At 37.2% G+C, this 27,892-nt stretch overlaps 1 protein-coding gene across 4 annotated transcripts; it reads right to left on the bottom strand.

The window, feature by feature from the left end:
* Positions 1-1,045: 1,045 nt before the first annotated feature.
* Positions 1,046-21,364, bottom strand: inavab (innate immunity activator b). Of its 4 annotated transcripts, none has more exons than XM_042500430.1 (10): positions 21,163-21,364; positions 13,100-13,214; positions 8,991-9,124; positions 6,946-7,068; positions 6,606-6,837; positions 6,417-6,470; positions 5,942-6,248; positions 5,082-5,213; positions 4,208-4,916; positions 1,046-2,624 (listed from the first exon to the last, which is right to left on the bottom strand). In XM_042500430.1, the coding sequence occupies exons 2-10, from the start codon at positions 13,152-13,154 to the stop codon at positions 2,532-2,534; spliced, it is 1,839 nt and encodes a 612-aa protein (XP_042356364.1). In that variant the 5' UTR covers positions 13,155-13,214; positions 21,163-21,364; the 3' UTR covers positions 1,046-2,531. The 4 variants fall into 4 exon arrangements, with proteins under 4 accessions (XP_042356364.1, XP_042356356.1, XP_042356373.1 ...); XM_042500422.1 differs by lacking the exon at positions 21,163-21,364 and adding an exon at positions 15,681-15,807; XM_042500439.1 differs by lacking the exon at positions 21,163-21,364 and adding an exon at positions 15,681-15,807 and having other exon boundaries at positions 5,082-5,210.
* Positions 21,365-27,892: the final 6,528 nt, after the last annotated feature.

The raw sequence follows: 27,892 nt of genomic DNA, 5'->3' as shown, positions 1-27,892 counted from the left end.
TTGGGCAGTTTATAATAATATCTATAAATGCATTTAAAATCTTGCATCTAAAATAAATATTATTTACAGTATGTATCACAGAGGAAACGTTTTCTATTAATAAGGTATTTGAGGCCATATCAAAATGTAATCTAATATATTTCAGAGACTAACAGCACAGTATGACAGTGTTTTGTGCTTCAAATCTATCTGAAATGCACTTTAACCCGGAAATATTTTAAGTGTTATTTTTTTTGATACAGTGATCAACAGTGGGATATAATTCCCAGTAAAGGCATAAAACCATAAAAGAGGCGGATGAGCAGCATCAACAAAGCAGAGACTGAGAAAAACATACAGGGTTGGATAAAAGCCGCTGTTCTCACAGCCTCTTGAAAACAGATGGCTGTGACATATTTGACAATCATTTCTGGGGAAAAAGCGGGATACTGTTAGAGCATACATGGTAATGTTTTTTTCTGAATCAAGGTCCATTTATCTCTGACATACAAAACAGTGTGGCCTCACAGACTACCTTGCTCTGATGTTTTTGTGTTGTGTCTCAAAGGGTACAAATGACTTAAAATGCATACTGTATGTCAGAGGTGCTGAGTGGTGCACTAAAAGGAGCAGTTTGATTTACATAAAAGTGCTTAACCATAAATAACTGAATATAAAAATATATAATTTTAATCGTTATAAAGTTTACAGTAGAGTTTACAATCCTAATACAGCAAACATTTCCTCAACTCTGCAAACAAGTTGCCAGTTAGAAAAACTTCCCCAAGACAACTCACTGCACACCTCATTGTCTTATTACCATAAGGTATATATCGAAACGTCTGCTGTGAAAAAAAAAGTATAAAAGTGAATGAATTATACTCAACACTATGCAAACATAACTCTTTTATTTTCTTCCACAGGGAAAACACTTTCACATATTTTTCAACAGCAATACAACTCATTATTATCATTATTAGGTCCACATAAACTACTTTAACTGATAAATTAAAAAAAGACAGTAAAAAAGAGGCACACAAGGTAACATATTTATTGTAAAATATATGTATATATATATATAGATGTATGTGTGTGTGTGTGTGTGTGTGTGTGTTTGTGTGTGTATATACACAACTAGAAACAGTCTTAATTGCTGCTGGATTCTGCAAACTTAGGTTCATGTCTTCTTTTTTTCAAGTCTGACTCTCCATGGGTCCAATGGTGCACACCACAATAAATAAACATAAATAGATCACTGGGGAGAGAGACCAGTCAGTGTGTAGTGAATCTGCAGTAATTTGCTGCAAAATGATTTACCATCAAAAACTTGTTTGATAGAGAGATTGTGGATCACATATTGGCAGTGTTTCGAATACAGTTCATAGTAGAAATCGTGTTGGTCCTAACAAAACTGTTAGTGTCTGTTTCATTAAAGCTCAGTACATTTCAATTTTAATTGAACTCGTTAATAGCTGCCAAGCATCGAGACTGCTTTTGTTAGATTTGCTACTTTATAACTCATGTGAGTAAGTTACTATCTAGTTTCAACTAGCTGATTAAGTCCATTAGTAATTCAAGTTATCTGGCAGAGTCACAGACACATTTAAGTATAAAAACAAGACAAATCTGCCTCCAAAAGTACATAAAAAGAAAGAACTGGCATCTTAAATTCAAGCAGCTCAAGTTCACTGACATGGTGACACAACTAACGCAACATTATACACAGTTTAAAAAAAGAGAGATATTGCTCATATACATTATTTTACAATGAATTTCTTTCCTTCATACAGCTGGATGAAAAGGAGAACTTTTATTCTCCATCTACCAAACTGCAAAAAGTATACATCTCTGTCTTGAGAACATGCTCACAAAAAAATTGATTATTTGGCAGTGTTTTTGGCTACAGATAACCATAGCTACTACAGCACTATGTTGTATGATTGCAATTTCTTGTTGACTTTACATGTGACTATCTCAAAATCATCATAATTCATTCATAAATCATAATCCATGTGAGTGTAACTTCACTATGACTGTAAAGTTAGTTACATGTGAAAACTTCCTTTAAAAACGTTCACATTTCTCATAGACTCACTACAATGTGCAATATTGTTGGAACACAGTTTAAAACAGTGACAAGCATTCAGTTCAATGCTTAATTTGTAACTGAGACATAAAGAGAGTGGACAAAAACAACAGATACACTTTACATATGTGCTCTAAACCCAATAAAACTGCTCTGCAACAAACTTTACCGTGACTGTGCCAGACAGGTGTTCAATTCAACTTTATAGTAAGCCGTTGTAGCTGTAGTTTGCATTAGAGTTGCACTAGATCGTATTATATTGCCAAATGTTCTAAGTATTTTCATCCTCCTTCTATATGCTCAAATACAGGCAGCTATGTTAACAGGAATCATAAAAACAGTGTTGTTTTTATAAATGGGAGTAAACTGTTAATTCGACTTGATTTTTTTCCCACTTCACTTTGGTTAATTGGGAATGAATACATTTGCAGCATCTGAGTTCAAATGTTCAGTTTGCGGCTTCGATTTACACTTGACTTACAAAGTGAGAGCCATCATCTACAACCCAGTGCCCTTGGGTGTCATCCACAGCTCTATGAAGAGCCCTTCTTTGGACAACCTGAAAGTTTGGACAAGAAAAACAAAACCATCATTAAGATGTGATAATACAAACAATGAGACATTTAATTTGCTAGTATGCCATTGTATCTGCAGCTTATTACAAATCATACTATAAAGACTCAAGTTTGGGGGTCTATTTACTGTCTCTTGTAGCATCTTGAGTTTGTCATTTATATTCTGCAGTGATTACTGACTGTTTAGGACTTTAGGTCTACATCCTACATGACTTATATTTAATGTAAGTGAATAAAAATGACAAATGCAATTCTTCCCTTTCAGTGATATATTCAGCATTTTGCCTTTACTGTCAAAAAAAAAAAACAAACAAAAACCCCCACAAACATCAAAAGCATTCCTGCTGTATCCAGTTAGACTTCCTCAATGACCTAGAGATGAAATTGCATTTTATAAAGTATGTTAACAGGAAATCTTCAGCAGCTGCAATAGTTAATGCCTTCTTCACTTTAAAATCAAATTTCCCATTGCATAAAATTTGCTGTATGTATCCTGAATATAAACTTCAAATATAAAATGTCCTTTTCACATCTACCAAAAGTAGTTGAAAACACCAGTGTCTGCTTTACAATTGGAAAAACTTCTCTTTAACATAGAAAATATCTCTTCTATAATGAAATGAGACAAGAAAAATGAGGGCTGAATTTTGGTCTTTTCTATTACTGCCTTCAAGCAGAGATGTATTGTTTCTTCAGTGTTTGTACCAAATGTGTCGCTGCTTCAGTGTCTATATCTTATGCGTGACGACCACTTCTCCATCCCCCATAGTCTTAGGAAGTTGCCGGAAACATCAATGACTTACAACTGCTAGAAAACATTCCCCAACACTTACATCTATGCAGCGTTCCACTTTATAATAAAGTAAGAGAAAGTGAAACACTGCATAGATGTAAGTGTGCAGAAATCTTTTCAAACAATTTCCGCATCAGGGCTGCCTAATCTGAGGCATGCGGGCCAAAGTTGGCCCACCATGAGCCTCAATTTGGCCTGCTAGATATTTATAGTGAAAAATAAATCACATTCATTTTTAAAATTATATATAAATGACTGTTTCATTCATTTTTTGGTAAAAAAAAAAAAAAGCTTTTTAAATATGTATGATCCCTATTATAAATAATATTTCATAATGTAAGTACAGAGTGACAAAGTTGGTTTGGCTCGAGTGAGGTAAGGAAAAAATGTAGAGGCAAAGGGCTTTTTAATTAAGGAAACTTGGAATCCTAGTGCCATTTTGCATCTTATCAAAGCAACTCATCAGGCGTTTGCTTTTGGCCTGTGGCCCACCATTAAGTTTCAGTTATGGCCCTCTGAGGGAAAAGGTTTGGGCATCCCCTGGTCTAAAAATGAAAAAACTCTAAATTTCTTTCCTTTTCCAGCCAGTCTTACAGCTGTGCTATTCCACTCATTAAAAAAGTTACTTGAGTAGGTAGATTGGGAAAATGTGATGAGAAAATCTATCATGTATCGTACTCTACTAATTACTTACTAAACAGCACTTGTCATTGACACACTGTTGGTGATGTCGACTGACAGACTGTTAGACAGATAGCACTTCTGTCTGCTTACCTGTTCATGGTACTTCTGATTTTGGTGGCAGGTCACCTCCCGCAGCGTCATGTTTTTAACTCTGACTGCTCCCTGTCTGTCAAGTGAGCGAGACCTGGGTGCTTTGAGCTGCTGACTGCGCCGGTGCCATGATTTGAGCTGTTCAGTCACCACCTGTTGTGTGAGACCTCCGGAGCGGTAGTGTGGATGGTCCCACTGCGCCGGGGAAGGGGCGTGTTTGACATCAGGAGGCAAAGGCCTCTGTGGTCTCTGGTGGGGCACAGCAGCATCTTTATAGTAATACTCATATCTGTTGGGAGGACAGGGAGCCTGCGGGGCGTAATAGCTCCGTGCCAAGTCCAGCTCTGGTTTGTAGACCACTTCTTCATTGTAATAGGTTTTGTGGAAGCTGGGGCTGGACTGGTGCCTGGGATTATGGTAGAAGCCAGAGCGTGAGAAGGCTTGAGGTCTATAACTGCCAACTGGGCTAGAGTGCGGGAATGCAGACTGATACTGTTTGGGCAAATCAGAGGGCAACTCCTGAGACGGTGAGCTGTTGTAAGATGTAGACGAGTGTTCAGAGTTGCTGTCCTCAGAGTTAACAGGGTTTCCATAGTTCACCGTGGGGGGAGGAGTCTCTGGTAAGGTTATTGCGTATTCTGTCAACCGTCTCCTTGGACCTCTGGTGCGTCCCCGGTCCCTTTCACCTGAAGTCTCAGGGTTGGATATCCTGCAAAAATCACACAAGAATTATGGCTACTTTTAATATGTACATTTCACAATGCCCAGTTTTTAAGAAATAACTAAATGTGTATAGGTAACTGAGTTGATCAAAGGCTCAACAAAGGCGTGCTGCAGATGCACAGTACTGTAGATGTATCTGAGGTGCAGCTACCGGAGGGAAAGTTGTCTGTGCACACGCATCTCTGGTGTGGAAGGCATGCTGCTTGACTGGGAGCGGCACAGCTTCAGATGGGAGGCAAAGCAAGCCTCGAATGGTGGCAACACTTCACTCTTGGCGGGACTGCTGAATACACAAAAAACAGGAAATGTGATTTATCTTGTTTCACTGTTGGTGTTTATGTATTTTTTAAAAATCTAATCTACTTAGAAAAAATATCCAGTCTCTGATAATGATGGGACACATCAACAGCAGAAATATTTAAAAATGTGAAGCTAGATAAACAAATGAAGTTGAGTACAAAGGGTTTTAACATTTTCAAAGAATTATTACTGTATTGCCTCTGACATACTGTGGCTGAGATCATTAATGACTTTATGTCAACATTAATTCATTACAGCGACAGAGAAGAATACATCATCACAGGCTGGAGTTTTTATTACAGCAACTGACTACTGGGCAATAAAGCCTCTGTGTCAAGGTGTCCTCTAAATCAGGAGTATTTATAGCTCTGTGTTCTCCTCATTGACTGTTGTAGCACCAGAGCAAAAGCAGATGGCAGTGTTGCACATTTATGACCATTGCTTAAGTCTACTTAATAAAACTTTTGAAATGGTGCACAATGGTTTGTTAAAGGAATTAAAAAGCTATTATTTTTCACTTCCATCAACTTGTTTTTTTTCCCAGCCTTTCCAAAGAATCCAACCAGGACCACAAGCTTGCTCATGCTACTAGTAGCCACTAAAATCTGTATTTCACAGAGCTTACTACAATCTTAGTACCGTATTTTGTTCTATCTGATCCTAAAAAAGTGGCTGAGCAGGAACAGAGCCGTGATGGATAGTCTGCGTTACCTTGTCTTGCTGGAGGAGCGTGACTTCCTGCTTTTCTGGTAAGGTTGGTCGAGACTAGACTCTGTCCATGGAGAGTGTTGGATGGGGGGAAGGTCACAATCGGGGTTTGAGTTAAAACTCATCGTAGAGTCAAGGCTCGGGTGGGGGGACTGGCTTGGGGTCAGTGGCAGGGTCTGAGGGGCCACAGATGGAGACATGTAGGAGCCGTTTATGAAGGTCTGTGCAGACGCAATGGGAGGCGGGGGAGGATCAGTCTCTCCTGGATATGGGAGTCCCGAGGACAGCTGTGACGACTGACTTGTCACCTCTAGAAAAAAAAGTCAATTATAAAGTGTATCTGTACCTACAGACAGTGATCTCCTAATCTGCAAACACCGTCTACCCTTTGAACTAAATAAAGCTGGGCTTGCTCTAACTCTTATTAACACCAGGTTAAAAAAAAAACTTGTAGAAATTAGGTAAAGATTAGCCTTACCTTCATCTTGTACGACAGAATCAGACAGAGAGCTGTCATCAGATGTTCCCAGATCTACAAAAACAGAGAACACTTTGATTCACATGTGAGGTATCAAACAATATCTATGAAATCTATGAAAAGCCAAGGACTGATCGATAAGGAATTATTAACTCTTATTATCTTGTGGTCTTGCTGGGTGTCTCTCACCATGTTGTGCAATATTAAAAGCAGGGAGTGGTGATGATCGGCCATGCTCCAGTCGCAGCTTAAAGGCTGACTCTTGGAGCCGTTTCAGTTTTTTCTCCTCTCTCTTGCACTGCTGTAAACGGCTCTTTTTAACAGCCTTGCTCAGGTGATCCTCCTCACAGAGCTTGCGTGCTGCCTCATATATCTTCATCTGAAGTGCCAACTCAGCATCCACCAAACTCAGTTCTGACTCCTTTAAAATAGCAGGGTGACGAGAGAGAGACAACAGTGTGAATCTTAAACACTGGCACTGTTTATAATGAAATTATTCAGTCTTGCTGTCTCTAAATACTGCTTGTACCTCTGCTCCTCGTGGGATGCTTTGATCATCCAGTTTAAACGCAGCTCCAACACGTCTGCGAATCTGCGGAGGCTTCTCTCCTGGCAGCAGGGGGTAATCATCTGACAGCCGGCCTGTCAACTCCTGAACAACACAGAAAACATCACAAATCCTAATGTGCGCAAGCAACATTTGAACATAACTTCAACAGAACATAAGTTTATGAACATAAGTTTATTTTTCAGATGCAGATTAAGGCTTAGTGAAATCAAAATAAAGACAGCTGTTCAAACACTAATGAATCCTTTCACTTTTGTTGTTTCACTAAAGACACATATCTTTTCAGAGTTTATTCAACATGTCTGTGGAAGTTTTGAAATGATGTAACAGTATCTCTCTTTGCATGTCGAGGCATATAGGTTTGAGGAATCTGTTGCACAATTCTGCAGATATTTCCTTTCACAACACATTCTTTGGGTCTCACTTTCTCACTGCATCGAGTATCCGGGTCCAAACTGAACCCAGAGCGTGACAAGGTTACTGATTGCATTAAAGAACAGTCATAAAAACAGTGACTTTGAGTCACTCTTAAACAGCCACCTTTGCAGACAGACAAACACGTAAGCGCGGCCAATGAGCTTGTTCTTTTGTCACTAAGAGAAGGGAGAGGCATCATGCCTCCCATTAGTTCATCTGAGCATGTCCCAACAGGAGCGCCCAGCCCGAGTGTCAACAGGAAAGAATGATCAGTCCTGGGATTTTACCCTGGAGCTCAGACGCATGGCAGAGATACTCCCACAGGGATATGTGTCCAGTTTCGAAGTGACTCAATGTGCCAATTTCTAGTCTCTATTTGATCATTCACAGCGCAGAGAGATGAAGAGACGAGTGACGCGTGGCAGAAATCTCATGCTGGAGCTGAATTGAAATCCAGGCTGTAATAGGAACATTGAAATTGCTTTGGCCAACTGAACCACCAGGATACCTCTTCAAAGGCTATGATACATGAAAAAAAAATCTCACTGCAGCCACATTGCATGTTCTGTGTCTGAAAGGAAAGGGACGATGTTTGTATTCTGCTCGGCGGTAAGAGCCAAAAAAATAACGCCACAAAGGCCGGGAGGATTAAAAGACTGTTTGTTTGCTCTCAGTGGACTGTGGCTGAACACAACCATTGTGACATTAACTTCGTTTTGAAGCTAATGTAGACAAATTTGAAAATGCGTCAGTTTTTTGGACTTCCAAGTCAGTGTTTTTGAGCCACTAAAATTCGACATCTGCTGGTTCAAAATATAAATGTGTTTGCAAAAATTTCCCCACCCAAGCCGCTTTTACAGTACACATTCAGTGCAGACATGGCTGAACACATTTCAGAAATGTCCCCTATTACAGGTTACTTTGTTAACCTGCACTAACATGTGTCATCAAACATTGTGTACTAACTACTCCACCTACTTCACACAATTCACATGCAATACTTCAGGTACACTTTGTATCATCCTGTCTAATTACTCAACGATTGTCTTCAGGTTCACTTTGCTGAAACATTTATCAAGATTTTAATAAGCTCAGATTATCATGATTATGTGACTCATTTGTTCTGTGACATGTTTAGGGCTGTCACAACCAGTTCAAAGCTTTGCAGCCGCATTTTTAACATTGACGTTTGAGTTCTAAATCAACATTCAAATGCTGCTTACAGTTGGTTTTTTTGGGTTTTTTTTTTTGCATGTCTATTCATTCAGTTCAAACTCGATATTTCTGCAGTTGGAGATAACGATCAGCCTGCAGTACCATTTTTAGTATTAGAGGCACATATCTTTAGTAACAGGGTAGTCTTACAACAGTGTAACAGCACAATAAATTACATTTACTTATTAAAGAAAGATTTAATTAAAATATGATGACCTGATTTATCCCGCTGAATTACATAATTAAAACTGAGGATTCTGTTCGAGGCTTTTGTTTTTTAGGGTGATGAAGACATTCAAAGCTTTAATGTAATTTTTTAATGCAGTTAGTTTTTAATCTGTTGGCCTGTTGATTCGTGGATGACTTTTACTTACAGCTTCTCGGATGCAGAGTTTCTTCAGCTCCAGCAGGCAGATCTCCAGCCGGTTCTGGAGATCCTGGTGTTTGAGCTTCATGGCTCGTGTGTGCGTGGTCACATCTTTTGTATGTGTCATTGGGCTGTCAGAGCCTGCGAAGAAGCAAATGAACTAGTCTGAGATTATATGACTGGCACATTTTGTTTTTACTCAGTAGTCAGGGGCGTTAAGTAAAGTGGAAATCAAAGTTAAAAATGATCAAGTAAAGACCAGACTTAAAGCAAAAGCACATTTCATTTCACAGCATATAAAAATCCACAAAAACAAAGCAAACTTCAAGTGATTACTTTCAGTATCATTTAGTCAAAAAATCCAAATAGTTATAGATATTAATGCCTCATGTCCACACAGTTTTGTTGTATATTTCCGTGTCAAATACAGTGTAAGCCCCTGGTGTTTAATGTAAGGAAATGCATCAAAACACCACTGCAGAAATGGCAGAATGAGAAATAAGAAGTGTTTTTTGCCATTCAATCCTGTGGAATATCTGCAAAGAGAAAGGCATGATCTGATATGCGTGCACTCTATCTGCTACACAGCTAGCATGCTACCAGTGTCTGCTAGCTAAACATACTGTCAAATCTTTGAATCAGAAAAATGTTCAAATTGAACTTATTACTTTCATCAAGCTTTTAGCTGATTTGATATTATGCTTACTTCTTGTTGCACAGTGCATACCGTCTGTCCAAAGATATTCTGAGCTTTTCAGTACTTTGTTGTGGTAGACGGTCCGGCCGTGTATGCACAATAGTGCACGTGAGACCCTGTATGGATGTCCCACTGGCATGTGTCACAAATATTTGGACACAATCAAATACATAAATACACAGTACAAATAGACAGTTGCCACTTTTATGAGAACATCTCTCTGAAAGTTATGTAATCCAATTCAGAAGCCAAGCAGTAAACGCTCCCTTTTATGGCGCTTATCATGTTCAGTTTTTGTTGACATTGTCACAGAAATGTTGATTTAACTCTGTGGTCATTCAAGAGACTGTCATTTGCTAGGTTGCATTGTATGATACTAAAAAGTAATTTTAGTCTACTTATACCTCAATGTAATACTAATCTTGCTACAATTGAACTTATTGATTATCAGTCATATGTCCCATATTGTGTTTGAGTAATAAAATTACTTTTACATTTTTTGCGTTTTTTTTTTTTTTTGAATCCCTGATATTCCATTTCCTTCTTGTTGATGGTGATCTTTAATTTACAATTATTATTATTTTTTTTTTTTTACATTGTTCTCTGTTTAATGCCTTGTTAGTAGTCTGGCATTCTAATACTATGCCCACCAGTACTTTAATCTGAAAGTGCCCTTTGATTACACTGCTTCTGATTAGTTCTCAAGGTCACTATGGACAACACAATGGTTACATTCAGCAGAACGTACCTTCTGTTTTTATCGTTGTTTTCTTTGGTGGCATGCAGAATGACTGGCAGGATCTTCGTAACTATAAACAATGTGATAGTGTTTGACTGGTGCTGTCTGCAGCCTTGGTGACTAATGACATTAAGATTAGTCTCAGGGCTGTGGGAGTGGCTTCTGGCAAAATGCATTGAGCGCCACATACCTTCAGAGATTATTAACAGAATCCCTGCAGGTACTGACAAACATCTGAGGTGGGACAGGAAAGAGTGTGACAGCATTACAATAGGGCAAAGAATTCCTCTTTCGAGAGCGACAATCCCCCTATTCTTTGCAGATTGACACTTTTTCATTGTATAGGGTAGACATCACGTGGCTTAATTAAGGCACAAGGAATGTCAGAGAGGCCACAACTAATCAGTACACACTGCTGGGCGAAGCAAAAACAGGGCTGCCAAAGTTTGCTGCTGATTCTATGGTTCTGTTACCATATGGGACTGAGGGAATAATGTGGGTGACCAAACTTTGTGACTCCCTTTAATAAAGTTGACAGCGGCAACCCCAAAATATACATTGACTTACAAAATACAAAGCACAATATATTCACTGGAGTTTGCACCTGTTAAGTCAATAAATCATGTGGTCAGAAAAGAGCCAAAAATGCCCATCGCAATTTTTCAAAAGCAAAGGTGACATATTCAAACTGTTTGTTTTGTCTGATCAGCAATCCAAAAAGTCCAGTTTGATATCACACAGAAGACTAAAAAAAAAAACCACAGCAAATATTCCCTACTGACAAGCTGGAGCCAGAGATGATTTGGCTTTTTTTTGCTCAGACAAAAAATAAAAAATAAAATAAAATACACAAATGGTAAATAGATTACCAAAATTTGTGCCAATTATTTTTTTGTTGATCAACTAATGGTTTACTAGATTGACTGTTTCTTACATTAATGTCTATTTAAAGATCTTAGTTGTATAGTTGTCAGAAGCCTTTTGTGGCTCCAGAGGGAGCTGCACAGAATCAGACTGACGACTAAGTTTGAAAATGAGAATAATCTCAAAAAGAAGCAAATGAGAAGTGAAACCTCTTTAGTCTGCTCCTCATCTCTGCTTAAGGCTGGAGGCTACATCAGCTGCTATTAGCATGACAAACCCAAATCTCTGACAGAACTGTCACCGACCAAGTTGCATTATGGTTTACGTAGGCGTCAAGTTTTGACAAGAAAGAAAAATTAATGTAAAAAAAAGACAGTGTCTAAATTTGATCTTTTTTTTAAACTGTCATCGACTGCTAGTCACAATGGAACATATAGATTTTAGTCTCCCTAAACATTTGATATCTTTAACAAAATGACTTGCACTTGTTTTCAGCGAGTTGAAATCACTGCCTAAACCTAATTACATTTTGTGTGTGCGCTCAAATGTTGATTCAAGAATGAAGATTATTTTTATTGAGAACACCTTTGAGATCTCTGCAGCCAAGAGAACTGAGCAGCTGTTTACTCGATGTTTTCTGCTATGATTGTATTATTCTCTGAAAGGACGTCATCTTGCTCAGTGCTTGATGACGCACACGCCTGACGGATTCAATAATGATGCTGCAAAGAGGTGAAATGTGTCAAGGTGAACTCGTTCTCTACTGTGGAGTAAAGAATGAATCGGTAGAAATAATTGGTGTCGTTGGCAGCAAATAAAAGATGTACTTGAAATAGCAAAGATGTTGATCAGTTGGAGGAAGGAATAACAAATCTGTCACATGATGGATAACTGGGCTTCAATTAACCATATTATTCCTTATGACTGTTGATGTAGGCATGTTTCTATAACTTGACGTACTGATATTTTGTTCGCACACAGACGTGTAGTAACTTAGTTTCTTTAGACATAAACATATATGCTGACATGTACATTTTTACTGAGCTCTAAATGGGATTTTTTGGTTTTGTTTTGTTCGAGGTCATTTGAAAGCAGGTGCTGAGATAAGGTTACCATGGACTGGACTAAGGTGCCAGAAAAAAAAAGAAAAAAGTAGAACTATTTGTTTTATTTTTTCAAGGCAAATAAACTTGGTTTTAAATCATTTGTATTCAAACAGGATTTTAATTTAGCTGTACTGACAAATCCACAAGTTTATGTAACAAATGGATTGATGTATAACTGAATTTAAATGTATGTGTGTACTTAGTTTCAGCACAGGGGTCCTGAGCGTGAGCGTGATGCAATGCCAACTTAGACCCCCTTTCTATTTTCACATTAATTAATGCAATTCAATAAAGCTGCCCCGTGTCTCTCAGACATATTTGGGTAACCAACTAAGGATAATCTGCTGTCCAGTTTGTTTTCTACTAATTTTAGGTCTCACGTGGCCAACCATTATCACTGATTTGGATTTCCAAGCATTGAGATTTAATGCAGCCAAACACCAAACCTTGTTGCAGTCAACTGCACTGACATAACAATCAAACTTATGGTGTTGCATCTGTTGTTATATCCAGGACCATTTCTTAAAATATATAAAATATAGCCTTAATGATCAAACGTAATTGTTAATTTGCAGTGGAATAAGTGTACCGGTATTCGGCATGGAAAAATTTAAGTGCCTAAATGTGCATTTCTTCATTTAATGCAAAAAAAAAAGACAATTGTGTTAATCCATATTTCAAATTTGAAAGTAATAAAGACAAAGTTTTACCTGAATGAAGGATAATGCCGCTGTCAGTGTCACTGATCTCTCCGTTGCCTTCCATGTCAGTGGATCGACTTCTTGTTTCTGTTCTTCAGTAGATCACGTTGACGCTCACCATTTCCTGTAAAGTATTATTTCAACTTTAGCATCACTTCACAAAAGAAAAATGGACACACTTCTAATACGCTATTTGGAACATTTTTAGCGTAAAATAACGCCTAACACTGAAACACGAATTTCATCTCAAAAAATTTGAATTTGAGTGAACAAACAATATTGAACATTAAATACTGTTCTTCTGTCATTTCATCAAGGTACTGTTTTCTTGTGTCTTCAAAACACCAAACCAGAACAGATTCAAACTGTGACGCTTAAGCTCAGAAAGCAGCAGTGTTTAATCCTGCAGCCTTGGGGAATCCATTCAAAGGTTGGGGGAATAAAAAAACAAAATAGACTAATAATCTCACTCACTACTCATGAGGCTACAGAGACAAGCTAAAAGTGATTAGTAAGAATCTAAAGCCAAATCTAAAGGCACCCAGCAATAACACAAGCTTTCCAAAGCTTAACATAACCTAATCTTGTGACCTGCTGATTGAGTGATTCAGGTGTGACTTTCCTTCTCGACCCTACAGTTAGGTCTAGTCATAGTCTCCCACAGCATGAGTACACATACACGTTCCCAAGTCTCGGGTGTTTCCTGTGACTGCCTGTTTGTTAGTCTCTGATGTCATATGATCGCCATTATCTCATTCCTTCAGATAAGAGGCTCAACACGCATGAGCCATATATTCGGCTGGTGTCAAATAAAAACTGCGAAACTAGGTAGTTAGATTATTAACCAAGATAGCACAGGAATGTGGCGCTGGTTGCATACCAACACAAAGAGGTTCCCCTCAGCTGGGAAGCTACCCAGCAGTCACTGTTTTGAGGAACAACGGGATGAAGTGAAGTCATGAGCGACATACAAGCGTTGTTTCTATCATAAGTCAGTCCAGCCTCATGATGACAATCAGTGATCCATATGAGGTATCCCATCATCCTCCAAACACATGACAGTGACTGGAGTCTTCACTCCTCCACATTACAGATAACTGGCTGCTGAGTTTGCAAAATTAAGGCAAAACAGCTTATGTACAGGACAATCGAATAACAACGCAACCTCCTGCTAATAAAAAAAAAAAGTAAACATGGGCTACTTGTGCTTTTGGCAAACAACTAGACATTCAGAGCCGCTAACTGTGCAAACAGCTCAAACGGTGCTAATAATGGCAACCACGCAGAAAGAGCTAACTGCTTTTATGTGGGCAGAGACTGGAGGGCAGCAGTATGCTTTTGCGATGCCACTGTTTTGCCATTGTGGGTCAGGCGGGATTATCAGTGGTCACTGCCGTATGACCGCAGTGCAGAGGCACTGCGATTAATTTGCCCGTGGGACATCCTTACAGGGACGGCCGGACCGTCTACCACAACAAAGAACAGAAAAGCTCAGATTACTCACAGAGGAAGTTTGACTTCACACTCGGCTCTGAACACCATCACTCGACTAAATCTTTACACAACAATAGTGGTTGTTGTTATACTAATGCTCAGAATGTCTTACACAGCTTATCAATTCAATACCAATAAAATCAAAAAGCTACAGGAATAAACACACTTGGGTTGCAACTAAAGATATTTTGTATCATTAACAAAAACTTATAAAAATATTGAAAAGTAACCATCACGCGCTGCCAGAGCACAACTTCGAATGTGAAGATTTTTCATTTGCAATGATACGACACTGAAAAAAACAACACTTCTTCACATCTGAAAGGCTGAAATCACAATATATTTGCCACTTTTGCTTGACAAATCACTTAAAAAGTTCTTTTCATTTTAGTCGTGTAGCTGATCAATCAACTTATTGTTTCAGAACTAAAAACCAAAATATCACGATCTAATGAAATACTTCTTTTATCATGTAGGTAACTTTATCTAACCGTACACACAAAGACAGACTGTTCTTTAAAATTCAAGTCAAATGTCTTGGGGTTGTTTTGAGCTTTCAGATTCCCTTTCACCGGGTCAAGGTGTTCAAGATGTGCTAATCACTGAAATCCCCTGAAATGCCAGCAGACTCCCTTTCCCTTCCGAACAAGGATGGGACCAAAACTACTCAAGTAGTTTAATGCACTGTAGATGTGCAATATCTTGTTGTCAAAATATACAATATAGGCTGTTGTTACACTGATTTTTTTTTCCAATTACATGTTTTGGGGGACACATTTTATTTGTGTCGAATGCTTTTTTTGTGTTATCTTTTCAAAATAGGGAAGAAGTTGTCAAACACTAAATAGTTCTCTGCTGAACTACAAAACACGAGCTGCAGTTTTCAGTCAAGTCAAGTGTCAGTGTAAGCACTTCAGACAAAACAATCAAACCACAATGACACTGTGTGTCTAACAGCACCAACATCTCAATATGATAGATTAACTTAACCATACAACACAATGACAGTTATTCCACATTATTCAAATACATTATAAATAATAAACACAGAAGACACAGCACACGAAACACTGCCAGTCGGATAATAAGTACTTACTTGATGAGAACTTAAAATTTTTTTTTAAAAAATTGTCAGAATCCAATGAGTGAAAACGTTCCCTCAGAATTCCCGACCTGAATAGAAATGCACAAAACCTGAGCTGTGTAAAGTCTGGACAGGAATGAGAGACTCGCCCACTAAGCAAGCGCTGCCTGCTGTAGAGGAGTGGCCACATACGGAGGGCTGAACACTTGAGTCAGTATCATATAACTCAGCGCTCCCGTCTGAGTTTGAAACTGTGTCAACAACAATGACAAAGATACTGAGAAATTACACCTCGCTTTACCCTCTTATCAGTGTCCTAATAGATGGGTGGTGGCAACCTGAGCGAAACGTGTGTCCCGTTACAAAAGCACTATTACAATAAAGTCTAACGCACTGTATGAGCAATAGCCCCTTAGTATAATGTCCATTTTAGAGCTGAAATGATTTGTGAAGTAATCTATTTGTCGATTTAAGGAAGATAACTGGCTGCAATTTTTGCACCTTATTATTTGTGTAATTGAAGTAATTTTTTTAGGTAAAAAATGCAAACATTTTCCAATCGCAGCTTCTCAAATATGATTTTTTTTTTCTGCTTTTCTTTACGTTGTATGTTAGTAAACTGAATTTCTTGAGGTTGTAAACTTTTTTTTTGGCCCAAACAATTTAAATACATCATCTTCCAATATGGATATGAATTCATTTTATTGAATTTATTTTATTTGATCATTTTTTGCCGCAGTCCTCCTAATCTGTTTCATTGTGTTAGTAGTAATTTTTTTTTTTACAGTCAAGGAGTCTTGTTCAACAGTTTCTAACTTTGTCGAAAAATATTTTTGTCCATGTTTGTGGGACATAGTAATAGATTACTTGATGACTTGATAACTGACTGCTGATGACTCACTGACTCCCCTCATCTGTGTGTCACAGTTCAGCTGCACTGTACAAAGGTCAAATATCCGGTCAATGCATTTCTACTGCCATCTCCTGGATGTTCAAAGAGCCTATAAAAATGGAAAATCAATTACAAACGAACTAATTTACTTTGCAAAAGCCTTCTAAATGTCACCACTCCTCTTCTAACTTCCAGGCTATCAGTGCAGAGGCCCTTTTGTGGCCTGACATTTTTGCCTCCACTAAAAAGAGGGAAACACATGCTGGAGGGATAGTCCTCATGATTTACAGACCCAGATGCAGCACCTGCTCTCTAACTGCATGGCTTACATTCATTCTGAATCTCAGTGTTCATTTTGGCTTTCCAGGAATGTCGGTGCTCAGACACGCTAAGAAAAAGGTCCAGCAATTCCCAGACACTCAAGAATCAGATCTCAAATGACATGGCACCGAGAGCACGGCGGCCAGGGTGACAAAAGCAGCAGATATTTGGTTCAGTGACTTCTACATTTAGGTTTCACAGTGTGAACACAACCAGGTGCACAACACGGGTGCCTTCACGCTGGACAATGTAGTGAAATATCATATCTGATTTCCTGCAGTGTGCTGTGCTTATTGTATATACTTTAGCTGGCCAATTATATGGTCCAATATTGGCTTATCACAGATCAATGACAGGTTGACAACATAGGCGGGATTGTGATCCTACAGCAAAACACTAGCCATGGCACACCACCTCCGTTAAAGCTCAAACAGTAAATTATGCAGGTTCATAGACTGATCACAATCTGCGTATATGTTAGCCAATAAATGACAAATAATTGAAGGACAGAAATACCAAAGACATGTTTTGGTATGCGTCACCGCTACATTGTTTTTCCAGCAGAAATGATAGAAAGTTTTTCATGTTCTGTACATTTCTTGCTCACAAATATTTTTTTAAAATGATTTAAGGGAACTTTAATAAGGCATAGTATTGCAATACTGGCAATACTGTGCCAATACATGGACGACTAGCATCTGATTTTTAAAGGTATAAATGATCAATATTATAAATATGAATTAAACTTTTGGTAGCCTATTAGAATAGTACAACCAACTGCTTTTTCAGTCCACTAGATACAATTTGCTGCAATGAAAATGCTTGAAGTGAAATGAAAAGACTGGGAACTATCTAGGATAAAACACATGTTGACAAAGTTTTCCTTTGGGGACATGATTTGCGGTTGATAAAAGGTAACAGATCACGACAATATATCACAATGTATGCTAATGGAATACCAAGACTTGGCATTATCTAAATAATAGTATAGTGTGACTCAAGTATTGTGATAATATCGTATCGTGGGGCCTTTGGTGATTCCCACCCCTAAATAATATTGGCCAATATGTCATTTTCAGATTTTTTTTGAACTCTCAGATACCAATATCTGTGTCTGCTTCAGTAACCGTGTCATCGGTCAGGCTATAATTTCTATTCTAACATATGATTTTTGTTTAAAATATTTTGCCCTCCACATTTAAATCAGTGAGAAGGGCTACATAATAGAAACACCTGTCTGCAGCAATATAGTTCAATACCACCACAAACTACATCCTCTAAAATGACTATGGGTTGAATCAGCAACTCTCTAAAACAATAACCTTCATGAAGGCAGCATTTAATTCAGGACTGTTGTGTTTGACAACACTACTTTTAGCTCAGTGTACCTTATAAACTGGTAACTAAGTGCGTTAGGAAACAACTACAAACTGCCAGCGCCTGTATAGTTAACAGAATAAAAGAGTAGCAGCGTCTTGTGTAAACAGGCAGCATACCAAGCAGCTTGATAACCTAAAATCTACAATCAGATATAAAGGAAGTGCTGTTATGTAAATGAACAACAATCTCTTCCGTTCATGGGAAACTAAAGTTAAGAGGTTATAACAACACTGATGCTAACAGTATTGTATTAATGACCCTTCAGAGCTGCGAGGAAATAACTTTGATCATAACAACTGCGCAGTTAAGTCCATCATGATTGATGTGAAGACTACAACTTCCCTCTACACGCCTGCACAACACAGACACTCGTCCTGTGTTTAAGTAGCCAGTTGGTAGATGTCATGGGTAGTTTATATAAACCAGAGGTCCCCAAGAGACAGAGAGAGAGCTTTGTGTAGGCAACACAGCAGCTGGCAAAACAAATTCTTTAAATGTTCTTGAGCCCCTTTATAAGTGTACGGCTAGACTACCGCTGCCAGTGTGTACAGCCATCAGCTGCCAGCGGACACACATTTTCCCTCAATATTTTGCAGCGTGGCTCTGCTACAATCTGCTATCATTCCACTGCAATGATGCTTAAATTAAGGATGGCTGTCATAAAAATGTGCTCCATTACATTAGTTACACTAATGTACTACAAATCATAAAGCTTTAAAAGGCAAACAAAGCCGAGCTGCTGGGTCCCCACCCACCACCTCTCTCCGCCTGCAGCCAGCTTTAAGTTTTATGTTGCCTAAAGGCTCTAATTGACTATAATAAAGATGTGAAAAAAAATACCACGTGTATCTGAAATGAGCAAGCGTGCAGAAGTGGTGTCTCTGATGTGGATTACTGAATTAGAAGTTTGTGCACACCCATTTAAATCAAGGTCTATTCTAAACCGTGGCCAAGCCCAGAGACTGTGGCTGAGTGAACAAGCTTAAACACATCAACACGATTACACACACAGACAGACATTTAGACCTAAAGCTCTTCTTAAGTAGCTTCTAAAATGGAAAAATCTATTTGTTTCCCATTGTCTGATAGCAAACTGTTTATTTATTCTGTATCAGCTTGTTCAACCTGTTCATTGAAGCTATATGATGTTTACAGTGAGTGAAATATTGAAACCCAGAGTCTTATGTTTTTAATATTTTACATTACATCAAATTGACATTTTCTAGATGTTTTGTGCATCTAATTTTTCCAAAGTTTAACCCTTTAAAACCTGGTGTGACATAAATTTTCTCCCCACAAGCTATTTATCCCTTTGAAACTTAACAAATTTGTTAGATTTCTTTCAAAAACATGGGGGGAAAAAGCAATGACCAGCTTGGCTAGAAATGCGTCACAAATTGCAAAAAAAAAAAAAGTAAAAGGCGACAAAGAAAATGAGCTAAAAATGTGTGTTAAAGGAGGAGGGACAATGATTAGAAAATTATCAAAATGTCCACAAAAATACATTCATAATCATTCTGATTATATATTTAAAATTATGCTACAGGGAAAAAAACATCTTTTATTTTTGTTAATGTTCTGCATGTTTTTTGGGCCATTTTCTTGCGTGATTTTGTTTTTTTTTTCTTGTAACTTTTTACTAATTTCTTTTTGTCTTGTCTTTGTTTATTTTTTGGGCCATGTGTCGTAAAGTTGCTCACGGCAGTCTTCCCAAAGAAATCAAACCAAACTGCTCAGGTTTCAAAGGGTTAATATGACATATCTCTGACAAACTTTCGGCTCTCCGCTAGAATTAAAAACAAAGATTTTTTTTGTTTTAACAAGTTTGGCTGCATAGCTTGAGTTTGTGATGACTGCCTCACCGGTAGGTCGCTGAGGTTTCGGGGGTTAAGCCACCTCTCTCCTCTTGCCCCCTGGTCAATGCTCAGGAATGCAGCACACAGTGAAAATGACAACTAATGGGAATACTGCTCTGAGGAAAACCTTTATACAGATTAAAACTTCATTGGGTAAATATACTATTAGACTGTTACCTCCTAATAATACTGAATGTGAATGCAGGCAAGACAGCATATACCCCTGCAAGTTGAGTCTCATTGTTCCTCACTGTTATGTTTTCAGTAGACTGCTGTGTGTTTATGTTAAAAGAGGATGTTGCTAATTTATAACTTCTCTGCTGGTCAGTGCAGTAACATATCTTTTTTTTTTTTTTTTTTTTCTGTTTACAGGTTATGGTACTTTGAGCTTTGGTTCTCTTTTACACAGAACTGGCACATTCATAAAAATACCACTGACTGTTCATGAACACCAGGCTTAACTTACTATAGGAAAAAAGTGATAAGATTGAAATTAATTAGAATTAATACAGTAATTACAAAAAAAATAATCTGTGTCAGATGTTTATCTCTGTGTTTAACTTAAAGCTCATGGGGAAATGCATAAAAAATGTTACCTGAAAATGACATAAAAATATATACAAATCTAATCTACCTTTGTACCTATGTAAATTCAAGTACATTTACACAATAAAGTCAAATGATACAACAACCATGACAAAACTCCAACAAGACCAACTCGAAAGTTGATTTTAAGTTAAAGTTATGGAAAACTCCTGTAGTATAAAATAAAAATAGTAATAAAGATATACGGGCATCCATTTCATCCTCTGGCTAACTCAGCTTGATAAAGCTGCTGGGCCTTGGCTGTCGAGAGTTTCTCAAAGTGTACAAACTCGCTTTACTTGTGAACTTTCCCCAAACATTTAACAACACGCTCCCAAATACTTTTTTTCAAATGAACAGCGAGTTCAATGGCATTAGTGGGTATCGCATTGCGTGCATGCATACAGTTTGTAAAACAAAACGTCACGTAAAAGCAAACGTTCATCGCTTTGGCTCTTACCTCTGGAGCTAGTTAGCCAGCTAGCATCGTGCCTCATCTGTATCCATACAAACTGCGCTCCATCGGTCTCCCAGATTTGAGCTCTCAGTTTATTTCTATTTTAGTGGCAAAATAGCGTGCGAAAACACTACTGAGTCATCAAGTTGTGTCCCTGCAGTCTAAAAGAGTGGATACGTTACAGCTCAAACACTAAAATAACGCTTTACTCCCAAATCCTAACTTTTTTTTAAGTTGGAGAGCTACTTCTGAGCACAGTAAAGCAAAGCAATGCTGTGGTGCCTTCACGTGCTGTCGAAAAAATGAGCGAGCTAACAGCATAACGTTTTTACCATGGTAACCGCGTTTCCGATACACGACGTATGTATGACTATGTGCATCAAATTCAAATCAAAAACGACCAGTACAAGTCAATATGTTTAATGAACTCTTAAAGGGTTTTTATTCAAAGCTCATGTCATTTTTCGATTCCTTCACTCTGTTGGAAATGCTGCAGATGTCTCTTTTTTTTTTTTGCTAAAATCAAACAACAGACAAAGTGTAAAACAATCCGTCGATGAATAAATGTGCTATTACTGTTATCTAGTGGCCCTTGAAAGAGCTCCTAGTTATATTTACCACAATAGTTGTGGAAATCACGAGCTAAAAATGGGTTTCTTGAACGCCGCACAGGTCATCCACTTCTCTGGTACTGTGTGGGCGGTTTACCGACAGTAAACACCGTTTTAGGGTTTTTTAAACCGTTTTTCACGTCAGAACCACGTTATTATATCCCCATTGCGTTCAGCGTTATTTTTCTTATAACTTATGAGAACAATGTTTGTAAAAGTGGCCTAAAATTGCCATCATACTCGTTTGTTTGAGCCACTAGAGGGCAGCAGTGCGTCATGTAGATCTTTAATTATGTAAACCACGTGATCAGTCATGTACCAAAACATCTCATTTTGCTGTGAACACCGATTTCACTACGGAAGACTTTGGTGTAGATTGTTTAGACATTTGGTGTGCTCTGTTATCACTTAACATAATGTGGGAATTTGGGTGGGTTCTCATATTGTGAATGACTTATGAAACACTTTTATGTATTTGACACAATGTAAAGATGCCTTGACTTAATTACAGATTTATTATTATGTATTAAGTTAATTTACGTATGTGCTCTTTTTCTTTTAATGTAGTTTTATTTTATTACTAGCCTTGCTGTTTTTGTTGAATCAGAATATACAGTTTAAAGACTGCAATACTGATTCTCCTATGAGATATTGGAATGTTCTTAATTGTTCAAATAAATTTTGTGAAAACAAAACAAAAAATCAACAAATATCTAATGCAGTTAGCTACTATAAGGCCTACATGCTGCATGGTTGTCTTAAAATGGTGGTGTTTTAAACTCACTGTTATTGCAAAGCCATCAGTAGATAAGAAAATAAAATAATGAACAATAATAACAAAAATCCACTGTATGTTAAATACATAGTTTGAAGTCAGGTAGCCTTATTTTGGCCTTTTTTGTGTGGAAATTACCAAGAAAACCACCAAAAACATTGAGGACAACCTTAAATGTTGAGCAACTTATAGAGCTGACCATGTGTCTCTATTATATTTCTATAAAGAATATATGTTGGCAATTTAAATAATTTAGACACTTTGCACCTTCAAACCATTATTTTACCCCTGTTCAGATAAAATGGGACAGCTGGTAAGATAAAAGGGGACAGTGATGTCTGTTTGGGTTTTATTATGGTTAAATTATTAATTATTATTAATTATCAGTTCAGACATTAATCAATTAACTCATTAATGTAATCTAACTATTAATTAAAAAAGATTGTCCAACTTTTGTACCATGCTTCCCCTGTTCTTTTACTGCCTGTTTCCTTGATCTACAACGGACGCGTGTGTGCTTGTGTGTCTGTAACACTGATGGCTAATTATGAACTGTTGTGGCTGGCAGACAGTTGATCTGTAACATTACAGGATGGGAGGTACACAACAGTATAAGCAATGATTTTATGACACCTGGTTGCCTAAAACATTCTAGTATTTTATCAGAAAAAAAAACTTATTTTAGTTTAATTGTTGTCCATTTCATCTAAATGTGTTAAGTCTGATATTACATAATAGCTCCTTCTTTTATGGGCTTCTGACCTTTAGCCATTAACTCATCCAGTTGGTAAAACTAAAACTGACCTGATATAGACTTCTTGGTAACACCTAACTTGTGCTGTTCAACCAGATTTAATTTTTCACATTTCACATAATTTTAGTTCAAATTGTACTTGTGCCATGTACTACACATCTATTTTATAGGCTATACTTTAGTGTAGCCTATAAGTGTCGATGAAATATTCTTGTTCAATATGGGAAATACTGACAAAATATGTGTTTGAAAACAATACATTTTAGTGTTGCTGTTTTTTTCATAAAAAGTATGATTTAGTGATAAACAACATCTGTTTTTTATTTTTAATCAGTACTTCCTTTACTCTTGTCATACACAACAGCATAAAACCACATCTGTCTCAGTGGTTTTATTTTCCAGACAGTTAGTTGTCCTGAATAAGTCTGAAACCATGATTTTTTTAATATGCTTTGCAGGCGGGAACTGTTTTTTGGGGGTTCTCCATTCAAAAGTCATCGTTTTATATGTACTCAACTAGAGATGTTCTCAGTGAGCCATCTCGGTAGCCTACAGACCAAATGATGGAGTCTTGAACTGACTTATAGGAACAAAGAAACCACAGTCTATCATCTGACCTGAGAGTTGCAGCGTGAGCATGATAGCTGTGTGAACGCTCTGCATGTCGGTGGTGTAACAGTGAAAATGTGATATGTACCCTCCGCTGTGCCATGCTACTCTATCTTTAAATTCACTTAAAGCTGGGCAAAGTTGAAACAAGTAAGTTATCACCAATATTTGCAAAGTGCCTTTTTTCATACCATTGATGTAATCTATCTGACTGTGGGTAAGTTATATTTGAACTGGGAAAAAGTACCTATGATAGCCTATGAATGTGGTAGTGATGCATGGAATTTATTTTCACAGATTATTTTTTACTTAACTCCAACAACTCCAACAGCGTTAACAAGTTAAAAAATAATGAAAAAAAAAAAATGTAATGCAACCCATAAAACCCTGAAATAAGTGACAAGGAAAGTAACAAAAGCTAAAACATGTAACAGCACAAGTAGAAGAGTCATTACACTGACAAACTGTCAGAATATTATCAGTCATAAAGATGGCCAAGGTTAGCTAATATCAGCCACCATTATCTATAATCATACCTGACCCATCTGTGTCTTAAATTGAATATGGGTTTTTATTGCTTATGAGTTTAACCTTTTCATTTGTAAGAAGAATAATTGGTCTTTCTTTTCTTCATACAGAAACTACTGGCTGAAGACTGAAATAAGTATCTGATGTCGGTGTAACAATTTAACATCAACTCCAGCTCCAGCTGAGCACATGGCATTAAATACACTTCTGTTATTTAACTGTCATTGTAACATTTGTAATTTTGCAGTTAATCATTTGACAAGTTGAAAGCAAGTTCAGCATGGCTGATTTAGTTTTTGAGTTTTGTAATGAGAGGCTGACGACAAGAGACAGCATCAACAGAGCTGTGAGAACATAATCTGTTTGTCACCTCAAAATGAGCAGAAACAGAAACCAACTGAAAGCTCGCCCACTTGAAAACACAGATACGGCTCAGTGCCAAGGTCACACCTTTCATTTTGTGTGTACCAGAGTGGCACAGTCACCAAAGAGTTTTTATTCTAAACTGACTGTTGGGCCTACATGTGATTAACTATGTTAAACGGTCTCAATTTAAACTTTCATTAGCTACTGTAACTTTTCTTTTTCAATTGCTTGTTTTAATCATCTTGACTTTTAACACTGCTATCATGTCTACATTTATGGAAATATCTGCCACAGGACACTCGAGCCTCAACAGTTACCTTCTGAACTCATAGATTTAAAAACCTATCAGTGTTACACCTAAAAATCAATTAGCCTAAAAACAAACATGAATCTGCATCTGTTGTCATTTTAGTATTAGATCTTCGTGACACAACTATTCAGTTAACAAAACTGAGCTGCTGATGACCGTTCCTGCAGGGTTGGTGGTTTGAACCTTGGACCCAAGTAACTGCATGACGAAGGGTCGTTGAGTATTCACTAAACCTCAAAGCTGCAAGCACCTGGCATTGGTTTCTGCCAATGTGTGTGTGTTTAAATGAGATGCTTGTGAAATGCTCTGTTCTCAAGTTAAAAGGCAAACTATTAACATGTTCAAATGTGCGATGAATGCACAAAAACCCTCAACAATGCTAATAAAGTACACTTTTTACATGAAAAAAAACCCATGACAAATCTAGAAACAGATTTTGTTAAACTATCTATGATGCATTTATTTCAACTTGTAAAAATGAACGTGTTTCTATACTGAAGCACGCACATGCGCACGCACACACTTACACATGTATGTATGTATGTATGTATGTATGTATGTGTATATATATATATATATATATATTCAAGCTTTTAATGTACATATAATTCATCTTAAAAATGCACTCTTGTCTATTATGCAAGAATAGATGCATGCACGTTCTTTGAAATAAATAAAATAAATATATATACAAACATATATATATGTATGTATGTATGTATGTATGGTTGTGCTTAAGCAAAGCCAAATAGAGATTTCCACTGATGTGTAATCATACCTAATATACATCAGTTACACTACAACTGTTTATTAGATTAGATTCCACCTCAGTGGAATTCTTTCTTTGGCTTTGCTCAAACACAACAAAGGTACATGCATAAACATAACACAATACACATGACATCAAACACATTAGAATTATTTGTGATAGTACTGAAACAGTGTTGTGACCAAAGCTGGTCACTGTGTCTCTGACACAATTTGTTTTTTCAAGCAGGATAGGGGAAATTCCTGACCCCTTGAACCCACAGCCTGGCAGCTTTAACAAGCATGGTTTTTATGTTTGAAACTACTCATACGCAACTGAAACAGAAATGGGCACACATGAACATTTGAACTTTCACATACGCTGCTAACATGCAACTGAATGCCCCTGATTTCTCAGAACTTAGCGTTTAGTCGAGCTTCATGCCCGAGTGACTTTACTTTGTTGTCAGACATTAAAGAAGTTCTTGTCAAGATAATGAAAAAAGTTTGTTCACATACAAATGTTTTGCATTTTGTCTTCTCGTCAGGGAACATCATAGATATCACAGCTAAGCTGTTGTTTTCTTATTTTTATTGTGGTAAGCTTTTGTTAATTTTTTTTTTTTTTGTAGTTAAAACTCATCCAGAATTACTGCCATGGAGCCCCTTTTGATATTTTAAGGAACATTTTGATAACCTGTGAGAATGTAATCTTTTCGTCAAGCTTCAATCAGCTTTTGTTTCCTGTTCTTAAGTTGCCAGTTAAGCGTCTCCTAAGTGTGACTTGTCTCCCACGGTCTTTTTTGCTGTCCCTGATTTCTTTTGCAAAACTCAGGCATGAAAGTGAGAAATCAGAAATGACCACATATTTCACACCTCTCTTGGAATTTTACAGGCATTTTTCAGAGTGTATTTATTGTTTGCACTTTGTGATGCCAAAAAGATGATGATCAAAGCATCAGTAAAACCACACACACAGCGCATGGAGCAAAACAGTTACTGATAAATGACAAGATAAAACCTGAGAAGTCAAGTCAATCGTGATCTTGCAGCCAGAGTTACAGAAAGCAAAGACCACCAATGTGTTGTTCATAAAATAAAAAAAATGAACCAAAAAAACCCCCCAAAACTACAAACCTCTTTGTAGTGTATTATCTTATTCTAATCAATTCAAATACATTTTTAGACAAAAACAATATCCTTTGAATAGCCAATGCTGGTATTATTTTTACATTAATCCACCAAACATTGAACATTATTGCACTCATATTGAGCAATTTTGCAAAAACTGTGAATTATTGCTGAAAGACTTAAAATGACTTGATAATGCAAGGCACCTTTACATCAGCATTAAGTAAAATTAAAAGAAGGCACTGTAGTAGGGAGAACAGCATGCAAATTACCCTGTATTGTATTATTTGAAATTACAGAAATGCATCCTAACAGCTAATTTGCTTCATAACAGACAGCATAGAAAATAATTTTCTTTCTTTTCAGCCCTGAAAGTGCTATTTACAGGCAACAAGGAATGATGACAGAATTGAGTTAAAAAATGCTGCCAAGCATCAACATGCTTTTCTTTTCTCTCTAGATCTCCCTAAACTTGACTAAACTTGCTCTTTTTATAATATTATTTAAATATTGACTTGGCCGTGCATGATCTGGAACTACAACACTTATTGTATGAATGCAATAACTCAAATTTTAATTTACTAAATATTTTAATTCTATTCTGAATCCTATTTATTGAAAACCTTGTTCTAAACTTTTGAGGTGTGATGTCCCTTTTATATTAAAATTATTTATGACATCTGCCAGAAGTTGGATGGGCAGTCCTATGGAAGCCCAGTATATTATTATATTATTATAGCACAATTAAATCATGAACTTAAATTCTGTAATCCTTGATTAAACAGTGTTTTGACAGATCATTCTTATTTGATTCTTTTTTAGATCAATAAAATAAATGGAAAACACAACAGTGTAAAAACTTTCAAGTTACAAATACACACAGTTTTTTTCAGCTTTTATTT

The sequence above is a fragment of the Plectropomus leopardus genome, chromosome 2, assembly GCF_008729295.1.
Source record: "Plectropomus leopardus isolate mb chromosome 2, YSFRI_Pleo_2.0, whole genome shotgun sequence".
In the NCBI taxonomy this organism is placed as follows: Eukaryota; Metazoa; Chordata; class Actinopteri; order Perciformes; family Serranidae; genus Plectropomus; species Plectropomus leopardus.
This window is presented reverse-complemented; position numbering and strand designations above follow the sequence as displayed.